The 13,862-nt window shown below is 39.0% G+C and overlaps 2 protein-coding genes across 2 annotated transcripts; one reads left to right on the top strand and one right to left on the bottom strand.

The window, feature by feature from the left end:
* Positions 1–6,984: 6,984 nt before the first annotated feature.
* On the bottom strand, positions 6,985–7,822 carry LOC124168955 (DNA-directed RNA polymerase III subunit RPC10). The gene is made up of 2 exons (XM_046547372.1): positions 7,334–7,822; positions 6,985–7,254 (listed from the first exon to the last, which is right to left on the bottom strand). The coding sequence occupies exons 1-2, from the start codon at positions 7,472–7,474 to the stop codon at positions 7,069–7,071; spliced, it is 327 nt and encodes a 108-aa protein (XP_046403328.1). The 5' UTR covers positions 7,475–7,822; the 3' UTR covers positions 6,985–7,068.
* A 66-nt stretch (positions 7,823–7,888) lies between these two features.
* On the top strand, positions 7,889–12,639 carry LOC124168954 (BRISC and BRCA1-A complex member 2-like). The gene is made up of 3 exons (XM_046547371.1): positions 7,889–8,281; positions 8,355–8,665; positions 10,953–12,639. The coding sequence occupies exons 1-3, from the start codon at positions 8,170–8,172 to the stop codon at positions 11,742–11,744; spliced, it is 1,215 nt and encodes a 404-aa protein (XP_046403327.1). The 5' UTR covers positions 7,889–8,169; the 3' UTR covers positions 11,745–12,639.
* Positions 12,640–13,862: the final 1,223 nt, after the last annotated feature.

Below are 13,862 nucleotides of genomic sequence, written 5' to 3'. Positions count from 1 at the left end.
CTAAAATAGTTATTATTACATTATATGTTGATGATTTCTTTATATTCTCCAATGATGAGAAAGAAAAGAAGAAATTGAAGGAAGAATTGAAGAAGAGATTTGTCATTAAGGATCTTGGCAAGATCAAACATGCCCTGGGAATGAATTTTACAAGAGATGAGAAGAGGGGAGTATTCAAGATAGACCAGAAACAATACATTAAAGATGCTTTAAAGAGTTTTGGCATGGAAGATTGTAAGATTGTTTCGACCCCAGTTGACGTTAGTCAAATGAAAGAGAAGGGTAAGGATATCATAGATGTCCCGTACCAGTCATTAATTGGAACTCTCATGTATCTCTCCGTCAACACGCGGCCAGATATTTCCTTCATTACTAGCTATCTCTCCCAGTTTAATAAGAAGCATACAGATATACACTGGAAGATGGCCAAGCGGGTACTTCGTTATCTAAAAGGTACTATGGAAATGGGACTCACATACAAATGCACTGGGAAGCCTATTTTTGGTTTTTCTGATGCAGATTTTGCAAATGATCTAAATGATAGGCATTCATACTCTGGATATGTTTTCACTTGTGCAGGTGGACCAGTCTCCTGGAGTAGTAGAAAACAAAAATGTGTTGCCCAATCGTCTTGTGAGGCAGAATATATTGCTCTTTCCGAGGCTACTAGAGAGGCTATTCATCTAAAACATCTTATTTCCGAATTATTTCAGGAACAAGAAATTATTACTATTTTTGAGGACAATCAGAGCGCTCTCAAGTTAGCAGAAAATCCTGTTTTCCATGATAGAATGAAGCATGTAGATGTGAAATACCATTTTGTTAGAGAACAAGTAGAAAACGGTAATATAAACGTAGATTTTCTCTCCACTGAGGAAATGACAGCTGACATACTTACCAAGGGCTTAAATCGTATAAAACATGAAAAATGTATGAGAGGTTTAGGCATGGTTTAAAAATAATTAAAAAAAAAAAAAAAAATTTGTAATTCATTTGATGGAAATGCTAAAGAGCTGTTTCAGCACATCTTCAATTACGGGGGGGTGTTGACATTTGTAATTTTCAGTTGTGTTTTGTCTCTGTTGGTTGGTTACCAAGATTGTTTATTGATCTGTATTTGTTAACAATCCTTATGTGTGTGAAGTTAAAATACGGTACTACTAAAACTTTTAAAATATGAAGAGTTATTGCATTTAATTCATTTACAACTACCAGTGCTTTCCAATAAAATACCAACAAGAAGGGACTGGAGAAGGACAAACGGACTTTCATAGCATTTGATAACGTGGAATGGAATTCAATATGTACTTGGAATTCTGAAAGAAATTGGAGTGCTCTATAATGATCATAGAATTGTTCACAGTGTGTATAAAACCAAGTAGCTGTGATAAAATGTGGACCTAACTTTGTAGAAGTAAGAATAGGAAAAGTAGTGAGACAAGGGTGTGACTGTCCCCTGTAATTTTTAATGTTTACATCGAGAAAGCATCAATGAAATCAAAGAGAGGCTTTGAAGAAGATTGACAAACATTGAAAGTACAATGGCCAGATATCAACAAAAAGAACACTAAGATAATAGTATGCAGGAAAAGAGAGGAAACATTAACCTAAGAAATCATAAGCTTGAAGAGGTTTCCTCTCCTGGGAAGCAGAATTACCAATGATGGATGAAACAAGAAAGAAATAGTCAGTAGAATAGTGCAGGCGAAGAGGGCCTTCTACAAAAAGAATTCTTGCAGCTGACAGTAGAAGCATAGAGGTAAGGAAGCAATGCATTAGATGCTACATATGGAGCATTTTTCTCTCTAGAAGCGAGGATTGCATGTTGACAGCAGCAGAGAAGTCAAAAGTGGAAGCTTTCGAAATGTGGTGCAACCAAAGAACGATGAAGATAAAATGGATCGACCATGTGAGTAATGAGGAAGTTCTGAGAAGTCTTCTTAAAACCTTAACCAGAAGGCACGACAACTTAGTTGCCCACATTATGAGACACGATGGCCTGCAGATGAAAACAATCGTAGAAGGACAATGAATTAGGGCCCAAGGGGGCCCTTTGAAGGATACAACACACCGGGGCCAGGACCCAATAATTCAAATGATACGCTCTGTCACCTAGGGAGGGGAAGGAAAAAGGAAGGAGGCGCTGTAGAGATAGGTGCTCGACGAAGCCTCCGGGGAGAAGATAGGAGTGGAGAGGAGGGAATAGGGACAACCCACATTGCCATTTAGTACAGGGCCCACTACCAGTGAAACCATTACTTGATATACCAATGAAATTGGCAATTTTTTCCATGAGAAGAAAAATCCATTGATCATTCGTAGGACAGCTGGAATGGAAGAAGGGCAAGGGACGACCCCGAATGAGTTACGTAGGACAGGTTATAAAGGATATAAAAGAGAAGAGGTACGTTGTTATGAAAAGGCCTGTGGATAGGAGGGAGGAATGGAGAGCTGCATCAAACCAATCCTAGGATTGTTGACTAATGATGATGATGGTATACTTGGCTCAAATCGTATTCTGAATCCATCATAAGTCGCACCCAATGTATAGCAAGGGTCTGCTGTAATGCTTCCAGTAAAATCCACCTGCAATCTATCTTTATGATAAAATTTTCTAATTGTACTAAAAAGTGGCTTTAGAGGCCATGGTCAGAAATATTGTTTAGTGGTTCACCAGGGGAGGGCTGCTTATTGGGGGATTTCTAAGAGGGGATTTACTTAAATCTGTATCTTCTAGGCATTTCGAGGGGGTGTGAGCCCTTAGACCCCTCAACTCAGTGTGGCGTTACGTCTTTAAACATTCCAGATTGTGAACGTAAGCCCCAGACACCGGGAACTCCGATCGTCTGTCCCTAGCTGGTTGAAGGAAAGACTCCACAAACAAAAATAATCAGCACTCAAGGAACTGTCACAAAATTATGAGTCATTTTCAATCAATATCTATTAGAAGTAGAAATATTCAAAATCAGAATTATTACAGAAAACAACAATGATAACTAATGATCTCATATGAAGCATTACCAAACACTAAGTACAAGCTGTATGATTTTGCAGAAATCACCCATCTCAGCCGAGCAATCTGTCCACCACCAGCGCCGAAGCAAAAGAGAGCTAGCGACCTCCGAATCGTGTCAGGGCAGAGGGGAGGGAATTTGCAAAGGAGTGGAGGGGTAATAGGGCAATGTTCAAGTTAGCTGCATCGGTTTAAATCTGCCGGTAGGCACCCCTGTTGACTGGCACTACTGCAAAACGTCCGTCAACCAAGCCGAGGTTGGGGGAGAACCGCATACCGCCAGGTTTTCTCTCCTCTATCTCCAGGTGGTGTGATAGATGGTAGAGGCAAGTCATTGGAATTCAAGGAGGGGAAAGACATAGTGGGATGAGGTGTTGGAGGGAGAGAGAATTGTGATAGGACAAGTGGAGTACTTCTCACTCCAAACTGCATTCTTATGCCTCAGCACCCACTTCCCCTTGATTGCCAAGGAGTAGGTATTCCTCCGCCGTACCACCTATTTAAGTCTTGCAACGTACGAAATGGTTTCGTAGTCGCTCAAATTCGAACTGACTAGGTTGGGGAGACAGACGGGGTCAGAATTAAATGAATACAAGACAGCCATTCAGAATTACCACATTGTCCCACAAGGGAACGCATATATTGAACTAAGAATAGAATACATAGTGCCCTTAGGCGAAATACCGTAATACAATCATTGGAATCTTGCGGCCGTAGACGGGTTGAGACAGGAAAAGTTCGTCACTGCAGAGCTCCTAGTCGGTGCGTGTCCGAGAGAGAAGAGAGGGTGTCCGCCCACCTGCCAAACTGCCGGCACGAATTGAGGGGAAGTCCCTAGCTAGCGTAGGGAGGGGGGAGAGAGGGGAAATGCAGAAGCGTAGAAGATGACAGCGATTGGCTGACGGGATTTTAAATTGGAGTTTCTCTGCGAACATGAGTCGCTCGGAGAACAAGAGTGGCGAGGGGACATTATGGGGGGAAAATATTTTTCACTATTTTGAGGCAAAATTTTGGCACAGTCTTGATCTCCAGGTATGGCTGGTTCGGTAGGCTGATTTCCGAGGGCAGAGTTCGGAGACATGAGTCCCGAGACTTAGTCTCCGAGCCTTTGAGTCGAAGGGCCTTTGTGTGAAAATCCTTTGAGCGAAAAACCTTAGTGCGAAAAATCCTTAGCGGGAGAAGTTCGGAGGAATGCAGAGGAATTTCTGGGGGGGATACCAGAAATTTTGGGGGAGGGTACACTAAAAAATGCCACTTCAGTACGACCTTAGTTTCTTCTTAGGTTTCCCTTTTAAATTCTTAAGCAGATCTGCTGTCATCTCATCCACCTCTAATGTCTGCTGGTAGTCAAATAGCAGTAAATTCTTCTTTCTTCCTCGCATTTTCTTCATTATGGTGCGGAAACATGGACACTTAGGAAGGAGGATGAGGGAAGAGTAGAGGTATCTGAGATGTGGGTGTGGAGAAGAATGGATATATGGTGATGTGGACGGAGAGTAGGAGGAACGAAGAAGCGTTGGACATGATGGGTTAGGTGAAGCAACATCTAGATGAGGTAGGTAGGAGATAGAAGGTATATGGATGGAGAGAGTACTTGGTGGGGTGGGGAAGTTGAAAACAGCAATAGAGGGTAGAATGTTAGGTAAACGAGGGAGAGGAAGGAAGAGAATAGGATTTTTTTAATTATAATGAAAGGGAGTTGGCCTTATTGCGAATTGGGAAGTTTCTTTCATCAAATACAGCGAAAGGCATAGATTGCGATTCGTTACTCGCTATTAGTGTATTCACAATATACAAATTATTTGGTCTTAGAAATCTCAGTTTAGACGAATGTTAATGGTCAATTTTCACCTCATTAAAAAAAGGCCAGATTGGTGCCCATATGATGCCATTCCTCGTGACATCACAGGGACCTAGATGCTTTACGAGCAGTCTGGAGTTTTGCATTGTCTGATATTACCAATGCATACATGAGGCAGAGAGATCAGGGAAACATCTCTTAATAATCACCTATTAAAAAATGCCTAAGGTCACAAAGTTTCCTTCGTTTGATAGGGTATTAATAATCCTTATTTCAGCCAAGCACTACCTGCTAGCTGGGCACTCTGCTACCTGCTGGCAGCCTGCATTGTAGCAGTGCTCAGAGTCTTGCACCAAGGTGGCCTCATACAGCAGCAGCTGAAGCCAGAATGACGTCACACAGGCTTTTTCCTGCATTCATACTTAGCCGTCGGGTTTTCGCACACTTGAAAATTTTCACTTTTCATTTAATCGCGAAAAATGGATATCGTCATTTAAAAATCTAAAAGCGTGAAATACGTACTCCTGGAGTTATAATCCTTTAATTTAGGCAATAAAAAAATAATAGGAAACCATCCTATTGAAGAGGAAAGTACATGAAGGAAAGGGAGGGTATCAGAATGCTTCATATGTACTCAATGAAAACCTACCATAATTGTTGGAATACTTTAATAATAATATTTTATGCATTAACAGTCTGTCAATTGCATGGAATGTGCTGCAGATAGTTAATATTCATTTAGTAATAACTATGGTAACAACCTATATCTTGCTCTTTTTATCCAGCTCCATGAATGATTCTGTATTCCTGGCTCATTAAGTGACTATTCCCTTGCCATCATATTCCTCAAATGTCTAGATGTTGGAATAAGTTGTACTTTATTTCTTTCAGTTTGCATTCTTGTTCTCTATGTGCCTATCCTTGTATTTTGATAGGGGTTTCTAAGGATGATTTGGGAAGCCTTGTTGCTTACCCTACCAGATCTTGATCTCTCTCCGAGATTGTCGCAGAAGTAGAATCTGCCACGATTGATGAAATACTCATAATGATGGAGTGGTATACATGGCCTTTTCCATCGTCATACTGCTCGCTGTAATGAGTATATGAACTCTTGAATTTGAGGGCAGTTTTCCAACCTCTACACAAGAAAGTGTCCTCATCCTTAACCCATCTATCTCTGGAGAAAGTAGACCACTTATATTTACGGGACCAGCACTCGAATCTGCAGAGCTTAGTTAGCTGCCTTCAGTCATTGTCCATTCCCCATCTTGAGATGTTGCAGTTGGATATTTCCTGTTCATGAATAGCCACACCTATGAGCATTATGCTTATTCTCTGGCATTAAGAGGGTTCATGGGGATAGGTTGAGGTCCAAATCCCTTGGGTTTGGACCCATATCAAATTGATAATAGGGTACAGAAGGGCACTATAGTGCCTACAGAGGAACATTGTCAATTGGATATGTTATGATACAGTACTAATATGGAGAGTATAATGAAGGAAAAAGTTCCCCTCAGAAGACAAAAGGCACGTACATTTGGGGACCTTAAATCCGGAAAGCTTGGAACCGAAGGGTTTCCAGATTTCTGGTCTTCAAGGCATATTTCGTTAATATATTGTGCTCAATATTTGAGATCCCTACGTGTGATCCCTGCCTAGGTTGTTAGCGTATATTCATAGTGTGTGCTAACTTCCTAATCGTCCCAGAACAAAGCTAGGAGAGTGGTGCCATGAGGTGGCTAGTCGAAACACTACACAAGAGGAATTTTCAAACGTTCCGGATTTCAGGTTTCCTGGAGTTGGGGTGGACATGAAAGGAGTTGAAAAAAGCATCATAGGGAAGTGAAATAACTGGCATCAGATAGGTAGGGTTGCTCTCTTAACAATCTTAATAATGAGGTATCTCCTCCAGCTCTTCAAGATCCATTGTGTACATACTCATTGATATGCTTACTCAAGCAGATAAATTTTGACTATTCTACATGAGGATCCCATTTTTATTGTGCTTTCTCGATGGAAAGAAGCCGTGATGTATCCCCATAAAACCACAACTTATCCGCAATTTTTTACCTATTACACGATTCCAAGTTAGGTATTTTAAAACATAAATTACTTCTTTTAAAAATAATTCGAGACTGAAATGACTAGGAGAGTGAACTTAACTCAAATATACAAAATAAATAAATTTAATTTCCACAATCTATACTGTCAAAAACAAGTAACATAATCAAACGCAAAGTACACAAAAATATTTTCAGTCACGCCAGCGATGATTACACTGCAGATTACAGCATTTATAAAACGTAGTCATTGGCTCGTCCGCTGATCTCGTCTGGATTTGCATAAAATATGCTCTTGGATGACTACATTTTGGACAGGTCTCCTCCGTCGAATCCACATTCGCCCAAGCTTCTGCACCGCCTAAGACGTCGTCACACTCCTGAAGAAAAGAGTTCCGAAGGTAAAAACATCCCACACAAAAATAAGAAATGAAACAATGATGTGACGATGTGACATACCTTTGGCTTCGTATACAAACGACGAGAGAACTTCTCCGTTATGTTGTAGATGTATGGACATGAGAAGCAGAAGTATCTGAGCGAATTCGTTCCTTCTTCTATTCGCAATAAATTGGCACACAAAGGGCAGAACAACAACATAATTTAAAACGACGTTAAACCAAAATCTCAGCGTTACCCTCCGGCCCAGAGAGATAGGAAGTGTGACTTTAAATGAGGGAAATAGATAATCCACAGCTCTATTAGGGGAAAGGTTGTTTTCTGTGACTTAACAATGTTCACTATTCTCACGCTCAAGGCATGGTATCTTTAGCGTCCGTAAAACAAATACTTGCAGTATATAAGCATGCTGGTAAATTCTAGACCAAATATGAAATAAGCGGCACCGGTTCAAATTTTTTAACGACCATAAATGTTTGCCATGAAAACCACAAAAATTCACACTTTGAACATCCCATGAAGAAGAAAACACAGCCAAAAATTGGGGATGGGGAAACAGTCGACATACGAATTGACATGTAGCGAATAATTGGGAAATAGTCGAAATCGTCAGCAGGAATATAGATATAGATATTTAGCACGTTCGTTTCAATATGTATCGCACAATGTATTGCCTTTTTATTATATAGTTCGAGTTTCAAGTGAAGGTGAAATAGTGGGTGATACTTCTTCTTTGAGGGGCAAGAAGGTGGCGGCATTGAGATCAAAGTGCTTGTGTGTATGTAAGCGGTATATTCATGTCGCTTTCCAATTAAGTCATTCAACTACCGATGATGTTTCAATCGCATCAATGTATAAAATTTTTGAACCGTAGTGTGGGAAACGTAAACGTTTAGATGTTTATTGATTCAAGAGGACAATCTGTTGTTATCGACATGGTTGTGCTAGAAGGTATATACTCAGACTTTTTACCACTTGTGGAGGCTGTGGTGTCAAGTAGTGTTTTCGGTAAGTTTATTTTGATGTTTTTTATTCGTTGTTGTTTTTTATTCCATTAAATTGAATTATTATGCTTTAATAGGATGTGAGTCCAAAGTGACCATCAGTGATGTGCAAACGGGATTGGCTGAGGAAGGAAAAGAACCATATGGCGACCGTTTCAAACTTGTCATTCCATTTGCTGGCCAGCAAATTTCATGGAGCGTTGTCCTCGACGCCCTCAACCCGCATTTTCCCCCAGATTTCTGCTTTGATGATCCTTCATTTCTGTCTAGCACTAATCCGGAGTTCTTGGAGGAGCATGTTCCTAGTTTGCTGAACTGGAATCCTGAAAATCCCAATGCTTTGCTCCAGGTGGTGGAAGAACTGTTAACTCTCTACAGAAAGCATCAGGTAAATTTTTACCTTAATTTTGTCTGCATGTGTCCGGATATGTGTCAGACTTCATAGGCCCATATTGTTACTTTGATGTGATTTGCATTTGGGGATTAGAATAATTTGTAATCTCAGAATGAAATGATGGAAGATGATTACTATCGGTATTGGAAACGGTTATTTGCACTTATTCTTGTGTTTCATATCTGGGTCCATAACTTGGTAGACTTCTCGATATATGTAAATTGTTAAATATTAGCTATTGTGACAGCTCTCAATTCTTTGGTGTAACATTCTGGAGGCAGGAAGTGACATAATTTCAATCTGCAGAAAAATTAAGGCTGCCACTTAGTCCTGCCAGTGTAGATCGTTTTTTTATTTACAATATGTGAAAACACCTCTATCTCGTGAGCTCTGAGTCAAATCAAATCCCTTTATTTCCAACCTTTCTATAAATTAAAATATTCTATAATTTTGTTGATAGAATAAAAAAATCCATTATTTTTACTTCTGAAGATGTTACTAATACTTGAGATGATTAAATGACTGAAAATTTATTTAATTGATGGATACCCTTTTGGTGATTATTGGGATTCATAGATATCTATGTTTTTGTTTGAAAAATATTGTTGATTAAGAGTTAAGAAATTTGGATGGGGCTAATACTTTAATGAATGGGATAATGTCATTAAAAAAAATTATATTTCCACCTTTGTTGTAATAGATGAAAATTTTTGAAGGAAACAATGTGCAAAAAATAATTTTTTGAGTAAAAAATGTCCCTTGAGAAGCACGCTCTGAGATTAAGAAGCCTCCTAAAGATTTGGAGCCTGCGACCATAGGTGTATCTAGCGAGGGGCAGGAGGGGGCAGTCTCCCCCACGTCCCCGGTAGAAGCAAAAATCGCAAATGTGTTTAAGGAAAATAATATTTTTTTTCAAGTAAATTATTTATGACTAATAAAGAGCTGTTACAATTTCCTTAAAATTTTGATTTCATCACCTTTTCCACGCTTAAGTCTTACCTATAACTTGAACAACCATGGGCTTGCCTCCCCCTCCCCCTAGTATTGATCCTGGGTACGCCCTTGCCTGCGACCAAAACACTATTGAAGCTAGGAAAAACACATTGAGGCTTATTCATGCCTTAGTGAAAGAATGAAATGTTTTTTTCAAAATCTGAGTCGGTGGGTGCTAAGTCCTCATTTTTTAGGTTGAATTGATAAAGAATGACCCTCATGTCATTTGTTGTTGTTTACTCTCGTCAGTAATTATTTCCTTCCCTTTCCATTCTATCTAATTCTTGTATTGAATTGTGATATTCGGGTTTGATTGAAAAACTAGAACATTCGTAACTTTCGGCAGTGTCTGAGAAAAGAAGAAATCAGATTGATTATTAACAGATTTGACTAAAGGCCTGTTTACACGGTATATTAACACGTACGGGTTAATGTATAAATGTATGAACGCGAGAATGAATGCCAAAATGCACCGTGTAACCACCCAACTTGTGCAAATGCATGCACAGAAAATAGATCCTGTTCGAATTTGGTTCATGCATTCGTACATGTTCCGTTCCGGTCCACAAAAATCATTCACGCAAACGTACATTAACTCGTACATGTCAATGTATCATGTAAACAGGCCTTAAAAATTTTCTGGTTCTTGTTTTTAATATGTATTTGTATTTTTTTGGAAGCCCTAAGTATCTGCTGCTCACTGGGGATTATATGTGCAAACTAGCAGTGATCCTGCAATAAAAAAAAAAATGGGAATATGTACTGTGAAATTGTTGCATTAAGAAGTACAATGTTATTGACTCTTTATTTTTGAAAATGATTAGCTGTCAAGACAACTTGTGTATTCTGAAGGGGTGAATGTTGCAAAATGGGTCCCCTAATTGTCAAACCAATCATTGGTGTTTGGCCATGAGAAAATGTTCATGGACTTATGATTTTGCTTCAATTTTAACTAATAAGTTGAACTCTATATGGTGGCAGTACATATTACCTTAGAGAAGCAGTGAGTTAACGTATTCGAATTTTTGTGATTCTCCTGTTGCTTCTGGCTATCATGTAGAAAAGGTGTAGTTTTAAGGGGGAAATAGGAGTATCTATTTTTGCGATGCATAATTTTATGTTTCAGTGACATATTTTAATGGCAGCAGATTTCCTAATCTACTGCTGTTAATGTCTTTAGTATTGAATATGGATTAGATATATGGATACAACATCTTAGATGTTGTACATTCTTTTGCTTGTAACATATCAGTAGGACTAATTGTATGTCTTGCATCTTGATTCACAGGTGGACCAATTGAAAAACTACTCACGTTTGCAATTTGAGTATACATCAGTTATTAGTCAAGATGGCATATCTGAGGATGATGTTGAGGTATTAGTGCAGTGCAAAGACAGAAAGCAATTGGACCAGGAAGGCCCTCCACCTGTTCATTTCTCAATACGCCTCCCAGTGGACTACACATGTTTACCTCCTGAGAATGATACATCACCCGATCTTGGTCCGAAAGAAGCTCTTCTGTACGTAACTTTCCCTGCATCGAATGACATTGGCCTGCACCCCAAAATAGGTGGACCGTTAATGAGTAGATTTTCCCCAAAGCTGCAACTGTCTTGTCAGTTGGAACGAAGTCTTTACTACCCTTGCCTCCGTGTTCCATGTTTTCCTCCCGGCCGCTGCCTTGTTGATTATGTCCCTGCAGTGATAGAGTTATTAGATTCTGAGGTAAAATCTGTTTCCAATAGTTTCAACTTGAGGAAGGATTTTTTGGCTGCACTTTTGGTGGAGTTCGGCTCTTCTGTTCTTGAGTATGATGCTCTGACATTTTCAAAAGCATGCATTCTATACGATGATGGAGTACTTCTTTGTTTGGTTTATGTTGCTCTTCCTCCAAAATTTCCTAAGGACAAGCCTTTATACCTTTGGCAGTCAGTCCGCTGCTTGCCATATGGGAAACCGTATACATGTAAGGTGGAGGATTATCCATACAGTCCACGTTGGAGTATGACTGAGATGATGTATAGGCTGAAAGTGTTTATGAAGGAGTATGCTGTTGATTTCTTTCGCCAGTGCTCTTAAATAGTGACTGGAGCTGAGAGAAAGTGCGCAGAAAGTGAATAATATTTGTAGTTTTTGAAGTGTATGACTATGAAACACCAGCTTTTTGCAATGCCAGTAAAGAAATTACCTTTTAGAAATGTGATTGCTGGTCTCTTAGGGTTGGATATTTATACCTGCTTCGTGGTTATACATGTGTCGCATTTCTCAATGTTACTATATTATCAGTGGTCATAAAAATCTCATCTGTGATGATGCAATTTATGGGTAATATTGGCTTGAATTTTTTGGCTCCCTCAAGGCATCACTATCAAACACTGCAGATTTTATTTGAGAAAGTTTATAAACAAACTTGGCTCATGCTTCTTGATAATTTTGATTAGTTTTCATCCATGGGAGCTTGATATTATTGCATTATTCTCAAGTAAGAGTTTCATCTATTTTATGTGTACCATTGTGTTTTAACGATAAAATAGTGAAATGTGGTCATTTTTTGCCACAGATAAATATTTTATTGGGGATTTCAAAATAGTAAATTATTTTTTCATTCATTTTCATATTTTTTTATATTTGAGTTTTACACACTTAATGCTTTAATGCTGAATATACCAGTGCCAGTCTTTGAATGATTCTGCGGTGGAACTCCATGGTGTGTGATTTGAGATTCATTGAATGCTCCTTTCAGAATATCATTCCAAAGTTTGTGAATGTCATTGTTAATTTCTACGTTCATTTGTTATTTACTGTTGGGAATCAAGAAATTTCCTGGTGGTTGACAGTTGATGTAAAAAATACAGTTGAGGACATCAAATACGGAATCCTGAAACCCGGAAGACCAGAAATCTGGAACGGCTCACGGCTTACTTTGCTACATAAGCATCTACGTAGAGGTGTCACAGGTGACCACATGTACACTCTTCACTATGGAAAAATACGAGTGATGAAACAAGTCATCAGCTTCACTCTTTTCAATTATATGACTTAGAGAAATGGAGAATTCACCTGTCCTACTTTAAATCAAAGAGAAGTTATTAAAAATTGGAAATATCTTTGGGAAGGCCCTCAAGACCAGAAATCCAGAAAAACCAGTAATCTAGAAACCCTTTGGTCCCAAGCTTTCCGGATTTGAGGTCCTCAACTGTAAGTCAAAAGGAGTGCCTACTAGAGTGTAACATTTTATGGTTGGACGGAGATTTTCATCAGCTGTCTAATGCAGTGAAACTTTGATTTTATGCACCTTGATTTTATGCTGTGGCACTCAAGTTGTGACAGGAACCTCATTCTCAAAGAGAAAAATGATCTAAACTTGACCTAATTATTCAAGTTTGTCAAAGAATAATTAAAGCATATCTATTTTCAGGCTTAGTCAGCTGTATCAAAACATATGTATCACATTGCATTGGTTGATATCAAAGTAACTCATGCTTTGCAATTACAACCACAGTCAACTTGACTATTGTTGAGTTATCAAATGATGTTACCAAATGTGGCTTTTCACGTATGGACAGAATATTCAAAGAAATTATTATTTTGTGCTTGAATATGTGCCAATGTGCTCTGTAGATCAGAATCATGTTCCTTTACAAGTAAAATGTTCATATTATGTGTCGTAATCCCATGGCCAGGAGTTTATAGAGGCAACAGTGTATACAGTCTCCGTTTGATGGTGAAGATGCAGCTTCTGCAGCGGTCCAATGTCCATCCCTTCCTTTACCCTTCTCCTTTGTCCTGGAAATGACTCTGCTCTATATATCTTCACGAATCTAGCCAGCATTGCATCAATTAGTTTCAAAAATGGGAAAATCCCGGCTGGAGTAGTATGAATTCATGTTCTTTTATCTCCTGAATTGTAAACTTAAACACGAGGATGGATGAAAGGGCATCTTAATAACTAGCATGAAATTAAGTCATTCATTTTTGGTTAAATTAGGCACGTCCATGCCTTCCACAGTACTGCTTTTCCTGCCACCTCCAAGGTCAAGGACTCTGCTGGAATTCAATTCTTGCAACTCCCTTGCTTTCTTCCAGCATATTTTACCTTCCTTGACACTGGTACTTGCAATTTGATCTTAGTTCATGTTAGCCATATCAGGATATTGAATGCACAAGTGTATGCCCATTACCTTCTATGACTTTACT

The sequence above is a fragment of the Ischnura elegans genome, chromosome 12 (assembly GCF_921293095.1).
Source record: "Ischnura elegans chromosome 12, ioIscEleg1.1, whole genome shotgun sequence".
In the NCBI taxonomy this organism is placed as follows: Eukaryota; Metazoa; Arthropoda; class Insecta; order Odonata; family Coenagrionidae; genus Ischnura; species Ischnura elegans.
This window is presented reverse-complemented; position numbering and strand designations above follow the sequence as displayed.

Excerpts from the sequence above, each read along its gene's own strand:
- LOC124168955 (XM_046547372.1), bottom strand. The coding sequence starts at position 7,474 with ATGTTGTTGTTCTGCCCTTTGTGTGCCAATTTATTGCGAATAGAAGAA. Across the intron at positions 7,255-7,333 it reads GTTTGTATACGAAGCCAAAG|GAGTGTGACGACGTCTTAGG; the intron begins GTATGTCACATC and ends TCTTTTCTTCAG.
- LOC124168954 (XM_046547371.1), top strand. The coding sequence starts at position 8,170 with ATGTTTATTGATTCAAGAGGACAATCTGTTGTTATCGACATGGTTGTG. Across the intron at positions 8,282-8,354 it reads GGTGTCAAGTAGTGTTTTCG|GATGTGAGTCCAAAGTGACC; the intron begins GTAAGTTTATTT and ends ATGCTTTAATAG. Across the intron at positions 8,666-10,952 it reads CTCTCTACAGAAAGCATCAG|GTGGACCAATTGAAAAACTA; the intron begins GTAAATTTTTAC and ends CTTGATTCACAG.